General features: G+C 66.2%; 2 protein-coding genes across 7 annotated transcripts in view; both read left to right on the top strand.

The window, feature by feature from the left end:
* The window catches only part of VDR (vitamin D receptor), a 36,920-nt gene extending 28,449 nt beyond the window's left edge, over window positions 1–8,471 (top strand). For 4 of the 6 annotated variants that reach the window (XM_035572231.2, XM_035572232.2, XM_050715964.1 and 1 more), the window contains 6 exons: window positions 4,393–4,577; window positions 4,782–4,905; window positions 5,388–5,559; window positions 6,040–6,191; window positions 6,782–6,898; window positions 7,039–8,426. In XM_035572231.2, coding sequence (XP_035428124.1) covers window positions 4,393–4,577; window positions 4,782–4,905; window positions 5,388–5,559; window positions 6,040–6,191; window positions 6,782–6,898; window positions 7,039–7,298 — 1,010 coding nt within the window. In that variant the 3' untranslated portion in view covers window positions 7,299–8,426. Of the gene's footprint in view, window positions 1–4,392; window positions 4,578–4,781; window positions 4,906–5,387; window positions 5,560–6,039; window positions 6,192–6,781; window positions 6,899–7,038 lie in introns of all 6 variants that reach the window. The other 2 variants (XM_050715963.1, XM_050715962.1) reach the window with 2 other exon arrangements.
* A 1,091-nt stretch (window positions 8,472–9,562) lies between these two features.
* Window positions 9,563–14,131, top strand: MYG1 (MYG1 exonuclease). Its single transcript, XM_050715974.1, is given in 13 exon segments — window positions 9,563–9,643; window positions 9,645–9,725; window positions 10,691–10,798; window positions 10,801–10,839; window positions 10,841–10,854; window positions 10,934–11,042; window positions 11,045–11,098; window positions 11,251–11,331; window positions 11,333–11,368; window positions 11,370–11,405; window positions 11,501–11,527; window positions 13,247–13,545; window positions 13,663–14,131. Coding segments are annotated over 13 exon segments (1,152 nt in total). The 3' UTR covers window positions 13,850–14,131.
* Window positions 14,132–14,543: the final 412 nt, after the last annotated feature.

The raw sequence follows: 14,543 nt of genomic DNA, 5'->3' as shown, positions 1-14,543 counted from the left end.
GTGCTTGTCTCGGTGCCCGTCAGCTGGGATCAGGGAGTCTCCTTGGGAGGGTCCCAGCTGCACTCAGTGTGTCCTGGGGCTGTTTGTCTGTCTGCAGCCGGGTCCTCAGACGTCGGCGATCCCCGTCCCCAATGTCACAGCAAGGTCTGGTTTGCCTGGGGTCTGCACCCCACGGGGCTGCTCCCTCCACTTTCCCCTTTTCCAAGGAGAAGGCTTGCGCTTGTAGTCACAAGCAGGTGATGCTCAGCTTTCTCACCACAAGGGCCGGTTTATGATCTCAGCGCTGAAAATCCCCTAAAGGGAGGAGAATAAAAAGTCATCCTCCAGGAGCCAGGGAGAGAGGAGGAGAAGCTGGAAAGAGAAAGGGGAATTTCCCGACTCCGTGGGACCATGGGCGAGGGCCGTGGGTGCGCCAGGAGGGAGATGGTGCCTGCAGCCCTCCTCCGCTTCCCCGAACAGACGGCGGGACTCGAAACCGAGCAGCGTCCCCAGTGCCCCAAAGGTGGAATTTTTCTTATTCCCTTATTCCCCACCCCGGCAGCCCTTGTGCAACGCCGGCCGCCGGGCCCCGTGCTGACGCCGGAGGCTGGCCGAGAGGCAAAGCGGGAGCACGAGAGGGAAGGAGGAGCAGCGGCCGGCCGGGAAAACGGCACCCGGCAGCGTCTGGGCTTCGGGGGCTGGCTGGGGAGCGTCTGCTCCCCGGGGGCTCGAAGTGCCCGCTGGAAGCGGCCGGCGTCCCCTGTAATTAGGGCAGGCTGGGACGGCGGCGGGGGCCGAGCAGCTGGAGAGCCCTCTCTGAAATCTGTGACAGCATCGCTTTGGTTAGCCACGGCTCGGCTGCGTCGGGGGGACACGACCTGCTCGGCGGGGGGCAGCCGGAGCTGGGGGCACTGCAGCCGCTGGGGCTGCTCCGCTTGGCTCCGAGACCTGCGATTTAAAGCCCCGCTGCTTGCTCATTGCTTTGTTTTCTGTTTCAAGCTTTCCTCTCCTCCGGTTCCCGGGCAAACCCACGTGCCGTAGGAGATGTGTGCTTCCCGACCAGCCCGTGGCATCCCGTTACCCCCCCACTGCAGTTTGTGCTCCCATCGCACTGAGTTTTGGCTGTGTCACCGCTCGTCCTGTCCCGTCCCCGCTGGCTGATAATACCCCCAAGGGTTTGGCGGCCGCTCAAACCACCCCGTCTCCCGCTGACGAATGTGCTCAGGGCTCAGCGGTGGGAGCTGGGATCTGGGGGACATCGGGGGGCACCGGTTTGGGAGAGGCAGCGGGGCTGAATTCGGCTTTGCTCCTGCAGCTGCAAAGGTGAACCGGTGCAGAGCGATCCTGGGCACCCTTGGCAGCTGAGCAGGGTCTCAGCACGCCGTGGGGCTGCTCGGGGAGGATTCCTGCCCTCGATGCTTGTGCCTCATCCCCGTGATGTTAAACACAGAAGCGCTGCTGCTTCTGCTGCTCAGCCCTCGTCTAGCTGCAAGCCACTGCTGCTGCAAGGGGCATTTCTGCTTCTCGCTGTCCCACCGAGATCCTGAATGCCACCCCGCTCTGAGAGCCATGCCAGGCAGGCTGTCACAGGGCGAGGGAAAAGCCCCGGGGCTTTTTGCACCCCTGGGGCCGGACGAGTGTCCCCGTGCTCAGCTGGGACAGGCAGAAGCACCTGCCGTGCAAGCTCAGATGAAAGGCTTGAACGACATCCAGCGAGCGCGCTTCGTGCCTGATGTTTGCCAAACTTCATTTTTGGCTGCTGTTCGGCTGCCCCTTCCCTCACCCGACGGGCCGAGTCCCTGCTTTGGCTGTGTCCTCGCCCGGCCGCCGCATCCCCCTGCGCTCGGTAACCCCAGCACAACCCCTGGTGTCGGCTGTGGCTTTCCCTGCTGTCCTTGTGGTGTCTGCAGAGAGGTCCCGCGTCTGTCCAGCAGCGATGGGCAGATGTTATCTCAGCCTCCGCGTGGGCTTGGGGTCAGGGCAGCCCACAAGCGCTCTGCTCGTGCCAGGAGCCTGGGGCTGGATGCCTCCGGCTCGGCGCTGGGGAAGGGATCGGACCTGGGGCGATCTTTAGGGGAAGACGCAGGCAGGCAGGGGCATGCGGGGCCGCATCCATCCTCCTGAGAACACAAATGAGATGCTAATCCTTTTTCCCAGGAACTTTATAGAGCAGGCAAGCCGCTCCCATGCTGACATCCTCACCCGTGTGCTGCTAACGCTTCTCCCTCCCCAAAGCAAGGTGTGCTCGGGGTTTGCTGCTCCCTGGCGTCACCTGGAACAATTTCCCCAGCCGTGCCAGGACGTTTCCCAATCCCTTGATGCTGGGCTCTGTCGCGGCTTGCACCAGCACCGCCGTGTCAGTGCGCTGGCTCGCGCCACCCTCGCTCGCAAGGCAGGCTGGAAGGGACTCGCAACCCCACTTTATCTGATTTTTCAATTTGCCTGCAGGGCTTCCTTTGGGTTTTAGTCTCCTGTGGGCTCCGGCAAGTCCTATCAGAGCATTAAACACCCAAACAGGGACCTGCTGCCAGCTGGGGCTACGGCCCCTCTCCGTCACCATCGCTGGCAGTTTTGCAGTGGGTTCAGAGCCCCCAGCGTGGTCGGCCAAGCCTCGATGCAACCAAAACCCTGGGATGGACGGGAATCAGTGCTTCATTGTGCAGACCCTGTACGGGGAAATCCGTCTGCCTTAGGGGACAGGACCAGGGAGCACGAACCTCGCCGGCGTTCGTTCCCCTGCGGAAGCGATGCTCTGGGAGATGCTCTTGCTTTTCAGAAGCTACCACCAGAGTGAGAAATGCTGCTGCCTCGGCGTTTCTCCCAGCAGGCACTGGAAACAAATCCATTCTGCCAGCCCTTTAAAAGCAAAGGTTTCCTGCATCAAGCGTTTAAATAGGGCTGATTGCAACAGGGTCATACCGAAGCCCCGGTCACCCTGTAATTGCTCGTGAAGGAGGCGGCGTGAGCTCCTGCTCTGACGGGCCAGGCAGCCAGGTTTTGCTGCCCCGTCCTCATCCTCCCCTCCCAATTCCTCTTCCTCCCCTCCCAATTCCTCCTCCTCCGTTTTGGGTGCTGGGGTGAGCATGGGAGACCCAGGCGGGACCCAGTCTCGGCTCTGTCCTCACCCCCAGCCCCACGAGCCGCTCTCCCCTGCCCTCCCCTTCCTCTGTCAAGGATTTTCCCTCATTGCACGCAGCACCCGGATGGATCCGACGTTTTTCCAATCGCAGCTGGGACGGGAGGTGGCGAGCTCCCAGATTCCCTCCCAGCAGCCGGGCTGTCCCCTGCAGCGCTGACCGTAGCGCTCCGGTCACGGGAGCGACCTTTTGGCCCGAGCCTCCCAGATCTTTAAATCCCCGCGGAGGTTGGGCGAGTTCGAAAATGTATTGGAAAAACGCTGTCGGCTAAACGCGGCAGAAGGAAGGGGCCGGGAACTGCAAACAGCTCCTTGCAGCCTCCAGCCCCGCCGCCTTCCCCAACCCCTCCTTCCGAATTCCACCCCAGCTCACCCCACACCACGTCTCCGCAGAGGGCAGAAAGCCTCCCGTCATCAGATAAGGTGCTTGTTTTTTTTTCTGCTAATGACCGGGTGTAAGGCTAACAGCATCTCCACCAAGGGGCATCGCTATTTTTAGGACTCGCGGGTTGGGAGCATTAAGTCCCCGGTGGGACTCGGTGTGAGGACGGGTGGTTGCGACCCCCACGGGATGATTGTGGCTCTCTGTTGTTTCTCTGACCCTCTGGGGGTATTCAGATCTTTAAGCTCCTTGTAAAGGCAACTTTGGAGCCCAAATTGCCTTGGGGGGGTGCTCCCATCCCTAGCTAAATGGGAGAAGCTTGGCGTAGTGGCTTCGGTTCCCTTGGCTGCAGACGAAGGCTGCCCCCCGTAATATAAACAATATGTGGGTTTATTTATACATCCCTTTAGCTTAAAAATACTCGTGATGTTGCCGAAGTGCTGCCGGACACCCAGACTGACTGCTGCAGCGTGGTGGCCCGGTGGATGCTGCACGGTGCCGCCGCATCGGGCTCCCTCTGTTGTCAGCAGCCGAAAGCGGCGCAGGAGCCGGCTGAACCCACTGGCCCACGTCTTGCAGGACCAAGATTTCTTCCACCCGAAAGCACAGAGCAAACAGGAGGGTTGCACTCGAGCAAGCACGTGGCAGCGCTGCCGCGACCTCGCTGCACCCGGTCCTCGCCTAGAAGCACCCGAGCGGGCTGGAAACGGCGCCGGCCTCGTAGCAGGGAGCCGTGACCTGGCCGGCGAGGGCAGGAGCAGGACAGGGTGACGGGGGTTCAGCGGCGGATTAGCGACGTGGCAGGGATGCTGCTGGCCGCAGTGGTCCTGGGCTGCTTCAATCTCGTTTTCCCAGCACCTGTTTGTAACGCTCCCCTTTCGTCCCATCCCTGCAGTCATCCTGACGGACGAGGAGGTCCAGAGGAAGCGCGAGATGATACTGAAGCGCAAGGAGGAGGAGGCGCTGAAGGAGAGCCTGAAGCCCAAGCTCTCGGAGGAGCAGCAGAAAGTCATCGACATCCTCCTGGAGGCCCACCACAAGACCTACGACCCCACGTACTCCGACTTCACCAAGTTTCGGGTAGGTGAGGGGAGCGCCAGCCCCGATTCCCGTGCACAGCACCAGCAACCCCAAGCGGTTCCAGCAGCCCCAAGCGGTTCCCACCAACTGCACCTGACCGGTTTCATCCCGTGATCTCTCCTTGGTCATCAAAAAAGTCCCGGTGCAAAAATCTCGATGCTGCAGGTGAGCCCCGTTCCTCACGTCCCGCGCTCTCTCTTCCAGCCCCCGGTGAGAACCAGGTCCAGCAGCAGGGTGGCGGCGCGGTCCTCCTCCATGCTCACCCAGGACTTCTCCTCGGAGGACTCCACCGACGCCTTCGGCTCCGATGCCTTCAGCACGTTCCCCGGTACCGCTCTCACCTCCCCGTGGGGGCTCGGGGTTCCCGTGTGCTACTGGGGGTGGAAGGGGAACGGGTATTTCGAAGTCTGGCCAAGGGTAAAACGCTTGTCTTACTTCTCCTGGGAAACACATTTATCTCAAAGAGCCTCCCGGGGGTGTTCAGAGGGCTTTTTGTGAGCTGAAAGCACTAAGTGCTCGGCTGGATCGTGGCCCTCTGTGCGCCTCATCCCTCCGGGGTGAGGGGAACACGAGGACGAGCGCTGGGCTGCGTCGCTGCTTTGACTTGCTCACAGCACGGGAAAGGCGTTGAAGGTCCCCTGCAGGAGTCCCGCAGCTGGCGTGCGACCAGATTGCTCTCCCGGCCCCACTCCTCACGCCCTGCTCTCTCAACCCAGCACAAAGAGCCCCTGGCAGGACGGACACCGCTCCTGCTTCGGGCTGGCGCCGCTCCCTGTGCCCGTGACATCTCCGTCCTCTGACCCTCTCCAGAGTCCGTGGAGCCCCCGATGTTTTCAAACCTGGTCCTGTCCGAGGAGAACGACGAGAGCTCCTCCATGAACATCGAGTTCTCCCACCTCTCCATGCTCCCGCACTTGGCCGACCTGGTCAGCTACAGCATCCAGAAGGTGATCGGCTTTGCCAAAATGATCCCGGGATTCAGGTGAGGTTTTTGTTCCCAGACGCGGCGTCTGTGGTGGTTTTCTGCCCTCAGGAATTCCATCCCACTCATTTTTCTCTGTCTCATCTCCAGGGCTCTGTCCCATTCCCAGCTCTGTTCCTACCTTCGCGTTTTCTTTCTCTCCTCCTTCCTGGGGTTAATCCTTTTCTATCTTTAGCCAGATTCACCCGAGCCGTGTGAGCAAAACGCTTGAGCTCCCAAGAAAGATGCTCAAGGCTCTGCAAGCGGTGCCCCTCCTGGTTTGGGGCGGACCTCAGATCCCCTTTAACTCCAGCCCAGTGAGAGTCAGGCTGGTGCCTGGGGCGCTGGGTGCTGCCCCTCATTAAATGTAGCTGCAGAAACACCCTTGGGGTGAGGGAGAAGCTGGGGTGCCCCCGGCAAGGAGATGGGGTTACCACCAGGACCCGGGTGCGTGCCGCTGGTCGCGGCCAGCTCTCACCTCGCCCTCTTGCTGCCGTGCAGGGATCTGACCGCAGAGGACCAGATCGCCCTGCTGAAATCCAGCGCCATCGAGGTGATCATGCTGCGCTCAAACCAGTCCTTCACCCTCGAGGACATGTCGTGGACCTGCGGCAGCGCTGACTTCAAGTACAAAGTCAGCGACGTCACCCAGGGTGAGGACGCTTGCTGCAGGCCAGGAGACATCACCTTGGGGCCAGCGGGGGGGACAGGGGGTGCAGATGCTGCTTATGGACTTTAAATCTCTGCCTGCGCTTGGAAGAGCCTTAGAGTAACCCGGGGACGCCGGGATCCTTGGTGCAAGGGCAGAGATCCCAAAGCAAGATCCCAAGGAAACCAGGCAGAGCGCTGGGAGCAGGCACAGGGAGCTGGGAGCTGAGGGCAGGAGCGAGAGCTGCTCGCGGGGTGCTCGGGGTGCCTGGTGGGGTTTGTGACGTTCCCGCAGGACGTGGGGCATCCGGAGGTGATAAGGAGATGATACGCCTGTGGGCTGATTGTCTTTATGGCTTTCAAAATAACCTGCTCCCTGATCTCCTGCTGAGGAGAAAAGTGCGATCAGAAAAAAAAAAAGAACAAACAAACAAACAAACAAACAATGTTTGAAGCTGTGTCAGAAGTCCTCTTCCACTGTCCTGCTCCCTTTCCTGCGCTGAAGGAGGAGCTGCAGAGCTCCCCGCTCGTCCCCCAGCTGCCAGAGCCGGGCTCTGGTCCTGGGGCTCCGTGCTAACGGCTCCTCTCTCCCCAGCCGGCCACAGCATGGACCTGCTCGAGCCGCTCGTGAAATTCCAGGTCGGCTTGAAGAAGCTGAACCTTCACGAAGAAGAGCACGTGCTGCTCATGGCCATCTGCATCCTGTCCCCAGGTAGGATGGCGCTCCAGCTCCCAGCTCCCCAAACCTGCCAGGTCTGGGCTGCGTCAATGCCCCCCACCCCCCCTCAAAAAAAAAAAAAAACAAAACGCCCCCCATCCCCTCCTCACCCTTCGTCGTCGGCGTTTCCCTAGATCGCCCCGGCGTGCAGGACACCTCGCTGGTGGAGGCCATCCAGGATCGCCTCTCGGACATCCTGCAGACCTACATCCGCTGCCGGCACCCGCCGCCCGGCAGCCGCCTGCTCTACGCCAAGATGATCCAGAAGCTGGCCGACCTGCGCAGCCTCAACGAGGAGCACTCCAAGCAGTACCGCTGCCTCTCCTTCCAGCCCGAGCACAGCATGCAGCTCACGCCGCTGGTGCTCGAGGTCTTCGGCAACGAGATCTCCTGACTCCCGCCGCTGCGGGCCGGGGCGCCCACGAGTAAAGGGATAAGTCAGCCTGGCTTCCCCGGGGAGCCCGGGCACGAGGTCGGACACGGAGGGTTTGGTTTCACACTACTGCAGCTCCTGCTTTGGCTCATCCACGGCGGCCGAGGTTTGCTCGCTGCAGAGCGGTCACGGACCAAAATCTGCGCGTTTTTTCCCCCACCACCTCCACCTCCACCTCCACCAGCGGCTTTTCCGCTTGCGTGCCCCCCGCGAGAGCTGACTTATCCCTTTCTGGATGTTTTTGAGGCTAGGCCGCCTCGAACCACTTCTTTCTGACCTGAGAAGTCGGGCTGCTTGGGAGGAGAAGCTGGGGGTTTTGCACATCCGTGGCGCCGGGGAGCTGCTGGCGCCGGCTCCTGCTCCCCTCCGGGACCCGAGGGACCCACGCGCTCGCCCCGCTTCCCGAAGGGCGATGCCGACGGGACGGCACACCCCAAATCTCCGCGGGGAAACGCTGCGGCCGTGCTAAAAGCACTCCTCCGAGAGGCAAAATGGGGAGAAAAACCGCGTCTGGGAGCATCCAGCCGAGCTGCGATGCGCGTTCCTAACACTACTGCCTGCCCGGGGGGAGCGGAGCTGTTGGGGGGGCCTCCTGCAGCACCCCCCCGGCCCGTGTCACCCCCTCTGCTGCAGCTCGTGGCAGGGCTGGGCTCTCCGACCACCCGCGGGCTAACGAGGCATCGCCTTAACGATGGAGGTGGGGGCTCGGAGGGGGCACGCTGAGGTTTCCCGTGCACCCATACTGGGACTTCTGAGGCTGCCTGGGGCACCCCATCCCCTGCTGTCCCCCCCCTGCCGGGGTGGCCCTTCGGGTGGGGACAGCGGGAGGGCAGCTCGGGGACGCCGGAGGCGCCCGAAACACGGAGCAGAGGCGGAGGAGAGCAGGGGGAGCCTCGGTCCCAGCGGGCCCCTCAGCACCGAGACCCAACCACGGCCGCCCCTCCGCGGGACACCGGGGGCTGGCCCCCAGGGACAGCGGTGCCACCGGCGCGGGGACGGGCGGCCGTGCACTTTATGGGGGGGGGGGACAGGGACACAACACCGGGTCGGTTGCTGCAGCCGCCGCCGCCGCCACGTGCTGCTCTGTGCAAATAAATATCGCTTGGGAACGGCGCCCGGGCTGGTTTTTGGGGCTGTCTGTCTCTGTCTGTCCGTCCGTCTGTCCGTGCAGCACCGCTCCCGTCCGTCTGTCTGGGTTTGTGTCAGCGTGGGGCTGCTGGAGGCGTCCGTGTGTCCGGCCGGGCTGTCCGTGTGCCCACCCGTGTGCAGGTGTGGCTGTCTGTGTGTCCGTCTGTCCCCGTGTCCTTCCACGTCCCCGTGTCCCCATAGCTCTCCTTCCATGTCCCCCATTCTCCGTCCTTCTGTGTCCCTGTGCCCCATGCTCCCCTTGTCCCCCCATGTCTGTGTCCCTGCTCCCCGTGTCCCAGTGTCCATGTCCCTGTGCCCCATGCTCCCCGTGTCCCCCCCATGTCCCCCCTGTGTCCCCATATTCATTTTGTGTCCATGCCCCTCATACATCCCCCCCTCATGTCCTAGTGTCCGCGTCCCCCCATGTCCCTGTGCCCCATGCTCCCCATATCCCCCCCCATGTCCCCCCGTGTCCATGTCCCTGTGCCCCATGCTCCCCGTGTCCCCCCCATGTCCCAGTGTCCGTGTCCCATGGTGTCCCCCCGTGTCCGTTCTCCCCATGTCTGTGATCCCTGTGCCCCCCCGTGTCCCCCAATGTCCCCCCCATGTCCCCCCAATGTCCCCCCATGTCCTCCCCCATGTCCCCCCATGCCCCCCATGCCCTCCCCAATGTCCCCGTGTCCCCCAATGTCCCCCCATGTCCCCCCTTGTCCCTCCATGTCCCCCCCCGTGTCCCCCCCATATCCCCGCCTCCCTTCCGCCCCCCCCCGCCGCTCTGCGCACGCGCAGTAGCAGGAGGCGGGAGCCCCCCCCACCACCACCACTTGACGCATGCGCGGGGCGGCAGGGCGGGGGGACTTGGGGCGCGGCTCAGCGCATGCGCAGAGCAGCAGGGCGCTGCTAGGGGGCGGGGGCGTGACCGCGGACGAGGCCGGCGCATGCGCGGTTAGAAAGGGCGCGGGCGGGGCGGGTGGGGCGGTTGGGCGGGGCAGGTGGGGCGGGAGAGGGCGCGGGCGCAGTCAGCGAGGCGGCGTCGCAGCGTCCACGTGTCGCAGTCGGGGTGGGGGGGGCCGGGGGAGGGCCGCGCACGCGCAGTGATGCGCCGCGCCGCGCGGGCTCTTCCCGTCATGGCCGCCGCCGGTACCGGAGAGAGCGGGGCCGGGCCCAAGGCGGCCCTCGGCCCGCGCCCCGCGGCCGCGCATCGGCACCCACGACGGCACCTTCCACTGCGACGAGGTGCTGGCGTGCTGAATGCCTGCTGCGCCTGCTCGCCCGATAACCGGGTACGGCCCGACCCGGCCCGGCCCCCCCCCGGGCTTCCGTGAGGAGCCGGGGCGCGCGCCCCGCCACGCAACGGGCCCAGCCGGTGTCGCCGTTAGTTTGGCCCCGGCCCCCTGTGGGGAACCGCGGTCGTAGCCGCGGGGCCGCACCTGTAGGGTCTCACCCGGGGACCCCTCGGGGGTCGTGGGGACACCTGGGGGCCACCTCGGGACGGTCTTTGGGGCGGGCCGCCCTGGGGTCCCCTCAGCCCCCAAACCCCCCATTGGTGTCCTGGGGGCCACCCTGGGGTCCCCTCCCCCGCTTCGTGGATCCTTGGCGACCACCCCAGGACACTGGGGCTCCTAGTGTCCCCTCAGTGGCCCTTGGTCCAACTGGGAGGCCCACCCTGGGGTTCCCCCATCATCCCTTCAGTGTCCAATTAGAGACCACCTGGGGGCACTCCCTGGGGTTCCCGTGCCCCCCCTCGGTGGTCTTTGGGACCACCCCGGTGTCCTCTCAGTGTCCTTGGAACCACCTGGGGGCCTCCCTGGGGGTCCCGTTGCCCCCCCCCTTGCTGTCCTTGGTTTCTACCTGGGGGCGATCCTTGGGGGGCCCTTGTCCCCGCTTTGGTTTCCTTGGGGCCACCACTGGGGGTCCCCCATCCCACCTCAGTGTTCATGGTCCCACTTGGGGGTGGCCACCCAGGGGTCCCCGGTCTTCCCTTTTTTAGGGTTCTCTCTGGGTTCACCAGGGGCTACGTTCAGGGGTCTCTGATCTCGCACTGGGCGGCCCCCCTGGGGCCCCCGTCCCCCACTCGGTGTCTTGGTCCCACCTGGGGGCCACCGCGTGGGGTCCCCCCTCCATGTCCTTGGGACCGCCCTGGGGTCCCAGCTTCACCCGGGGGCTGCAATCGGGGTCTCCGATCTCACCTGGTGCCCACCCTGGGGTCCCCACTCCCCCCGTAGTTCCCCCCCGAGCCTCACCCCGTGCCCACATACGCAAGGACCGCGGAGGTGGTGCGCACCCGGGACCGGACCCCGAGCTCCTGGAAACCAGAGTGCGACGTGGTGGTGCGACGTTGGGGGCGGAGTACGACCCCGAGAGGCACCGCTACGGACCATCACCAGAGGTGAGCCCCCCCACCCCCACGCTGGGCTCCCCGGTTACGGGGGGGGGGCCCTTGGGGCTGACCCCGCTGCCCATCGCAGGTCCTTCGCCCAGTCCATGCACAGCACCTCCAGCCCAGCAAGCCCTGGACCACGAAAGCTGAGCAGCGCCGGCTTGGTTTACTGCCACTTCGGCACCCAAATCCTCGCCCAACCTCCTGGGGGCAGCCGGAGGACGGCCCCGTGGTGACGGCGCTCTACGATAAGGTACGGGGCAGGGGGCTCCACCCGCCAGCTTTCCCCGCAGACTTCCCCTCAGGGGTGACCCCATAAAAGAGGGGGCCGCTTCCTCCCAGCGCCTGGTGCTTGCTGCGGGCGGGGCTGACACCCCCCCCCCCCCCCCCCCACCTCGTCCCCAGCTCTACGAGAATTTCGTGGAGGAGATCGACACGCCGTCGACAAACGGCGTGGCGCAGACGGACGGGGAGCCCCGCTACGCCCCTCACCACCCACCTCAGCGCCCGCGTGGGCCGCCTGAAACCCCCGCTGGAACGACCCCGACCAGGACACCGAGGTGGGGGCGGCGGGGACGTCGGGGGGTGGGGAAAAACACGGGGAGGGGGGGGGGTTCCTCGGGGCCAGAACTGCCGACCCCCTCTGCGTCCCCAGGCGGGGTTCAGGCGGGCGCTGGAGCTTGTGCCCCTGCACCCCGTATCCCTGCGCCCCCTGCACCCCGTATCCCTGTGCCCCTGCACCCCGTATCCCTGTGCCCCTGCACCCCGTATCCCTGTGTCCCTGCACCCCGTATCCCTGTGCCCCTGCTCCCCGTATCCCTGCGCCCCTGCACCCCGTATCCCTGTGCCCCTGCACCCCGTATCCCTGTGCCCCTGCACCCCGTATCCCTGTGCCCCTGCACCCTGTATCCCTGTGCCCCTGCACCCCGTATCCCTGTGTCCCTGCACCCCGTATCCCTGCGCCCCCTGCACCCCGTATCCCTGTGCCCCCTGCACCCCGTATCCCTGCGCCCCTGCACCCTGTATCCCTGTGCCCCTGCACCCTGTATCCCTGTGCCCCTGCACCCCGTATCCCTGCGCCCCTGCACCCCGTATCCCTGTGCCCCTGCACCCTGTATCCCTGTGCCCCTGCACCCCGTATCCCTGTGCCCCTGCACCCCGTATCCCTGTGTCCCTGCACCCCGTATCCCTGCGCCCCCTGCACCCCGTATCCCTGTGCCCCCTGCACCCCGTATCCCTGCGCCCCTGCACCCCGTATCCCTGTGTCCCTGCACCCCGTATCCCTGCGCCCCCTGCACCCCGTATCCCTGTGCCCCTGCACCCTGTATCCCTGTGCCCCTGCACCCCGTATCCCTGTGTCCCTGCACCCCGTATCCCTGCGCCCCCTGCACCCCGTATCCCTGTGCCCCCTGCACCCCGTATCCCTGCGCCCCTGCACCCCGTATCCCTGTGTCCCTGCACCCCGTATCCCTGCGCCCCCTGCACCCCGTATCCCTGCGCCCCCTGCACCCCGTATCCCTGCGCCCCCTGCACCCCGTATCCCTGTGCCCCTGCACCCTGTATCCCTGTGCCCCTGCTCCCCGTATCCCTGCGCCCCTGCACCCCGTATCCCTGCGCCCCCTGCACCCCGTATCCCTGCGCCCCCTGCACCCCGTATCCCTGTGTCCCTGCACCCCGTATCCCTGTGCCCCTGCTCCCCGTATCCCTGCGCCCCTGCACCCCGTATCCCTGTGTCCCTGCACCCCGTATCCCTGCGCCCCCTGCACCCCGTATCCCTGCGCCCCCTGCACCCCGTATCCCTGTGCCCCTGCACCCCGTATCCCTGCGCCCCCTGCACCCCGTATCCCTGTGCCCCTGCACCCCGTATCCCTGCGCCCCTGCACCCCGTATCCCTGCGCCCCCTGCACCCCGTATCCCTGTGCCCCTGCACCCTGTATCCCTGTCCCCCATAGCCCTGCACCCCCTGCCCCCCATATCCCTGCCCCCCATATCCCTGCACCCCCTGCCCCCCATATCCCTGCACCCCCTGCCCCCCATAGCCCTGCGCCCCACATCCCTGCACCCCCTGCACCCAATATCCTTGCACCCATATCCCTGCCCCCCGTATCCCTGCGCCCCGTATCCCTGCGCCTCTTGCGCCCTGTATCCCTGCGCCCTATATCCTTGCACCCCCTGCACCCCATAGCCCTGCGCCTCCTGCGCCCCGTTTCCACGCACGCGACCCCCAGCACCCCACTGTCTGCTCGCACCCACCCCGTACACCCTCGTATCCGTGACCGCGCACCTCCCCGTGCCCCAGCACCGCTCCCTGCACACCCCAAAATTCCCCTCTATGTCCCCCCCCCCCCCAAAACTGTACCGGGACCGGGCCGGAGGGGGGGGGGGCGGCTCTGCCCTCCAGGTGGAGGGAGGGAAACGGAGGCACGCAGCGGTGCTGGGGGCCGCGTGGGCAGGAGACCCCCCCCCCCGGCTCCCCCTCCCGGTGCCGCGGCGCCGTCACACCGTGGTCCCCCTGCAGGTGGACGCGAGCGGGGTGCTGCTGGAGCTCCCGCAGGGCGGCTGCCCCTGGAAGGAGCACCTCTTCGGCCTGGAGAAGGAGCTGGACCTGCCCGACCCCCTGCAGCTGGTGCTGTTCCCCGACCGCGGCGGGCAGTGGCGGGTGCAGAGCGTCCCGGCGGGGCCGCACACCTTCGAGAGCCGGTGAGCCCCGTGCCGCGGCGCGCCCCGTGCGGCCCCCGCCAGGAGGGGACGGGATTTCACCCCGTTATTGCCCTTTTTTTTTCTTTTTTCCCCCTCCCTCCCCTCCCCTCCGTGCAGCCTTCCCCTCCCCGAGCCGTGGCGGGGGATCCGCGACGAGGCGCTGTCGCAGCTCGCCGGCGTCCCCGGCTGCGTCTTCGTGCACGCCAGCGGCTTCATCGGCGGCAACCGCACGCGGGACGGGGCGCTGGAGATGGCCCGCAGGACGCTGGCGCTGCGGCGAGGGGCAGGAGAGCAAAGCGGATGAGTTCCCCGGCAGGGGGCACCCCGAAAAGAACTCCCCCCCCCCCCCCCCCCCCCCCTGCCCCGGACTGCCGCGGGGGCAGAGCGGGGTCGCAGCCGGACGCTGAAGCAGCGGCGCTGGGGTTTTACTGGTCCCAGTTACGGCGTTGGATTGGTGCGAGCGCAGGGACCTGACCGAGAGGATTTTAGGATCCAGCGCTCCGAAGCTTGCCCCCATTCCTGTTACGCACCTGCTGCCCGCGGGTTCCCAGCCCCAACACCAGTAAAAACCAGTGCGGTCCCATCACCGTTGCTGCCCCGGCAGCTGGGGGTTGGTGGTGGGCACCCCAGGGAGCGGGGGGGGGGGCACGGTGGGGCTGGGAATGGGTGAAGGCATCGAACCCCCCCCCCTCCGTGTCCCCCCGTCCCATCTGGAGCTGGGAGGGGAGCCCAGGCGTCACCAGCCAGCTGTCCTGGGGGGGGGGACACGGGGCCCCCCCCTCGCTCCCAGCACGGCTCCGGGACGATGCGGGCGGCCTGGCTGCTCCTCCTGGCTCTGGGGCCGCCCTGCCGCCCCCGCCGCCCGCTGGGGGGGCCCCGGGGGCTGCCCCCCTCCGGGGGCCGCAACGAGACGGTGACGGGGAGCCGGTGGCCGCGGGCACCGGACGCGGCGGCGCTGGTGGCCGTGGGCGGGTGGCTCGGCGCCCTCCTCGCCTGCG

The sequence above is a fragment of the Cygnus atratus genome, chromosome 29, assembly GCF_013377495.2.
Source record: "Cygnus atratus isolate AKBS03 ecotype Queensland, Australia chromosome 29, CAtr_DNAZoo_HiC_assembly, whole genome shotgun sequence".
Taxonomy (NCBI): Eukaryota; Metazoa; Chordata; class Aves; order Anseriformes; family Anatidae; genus Cygnus; species Cygnus atratus.
Note: the sequence above shows the minus strand (reverse complement) of the source record. Positions and strands in the feature narration are given on the sequence as shown.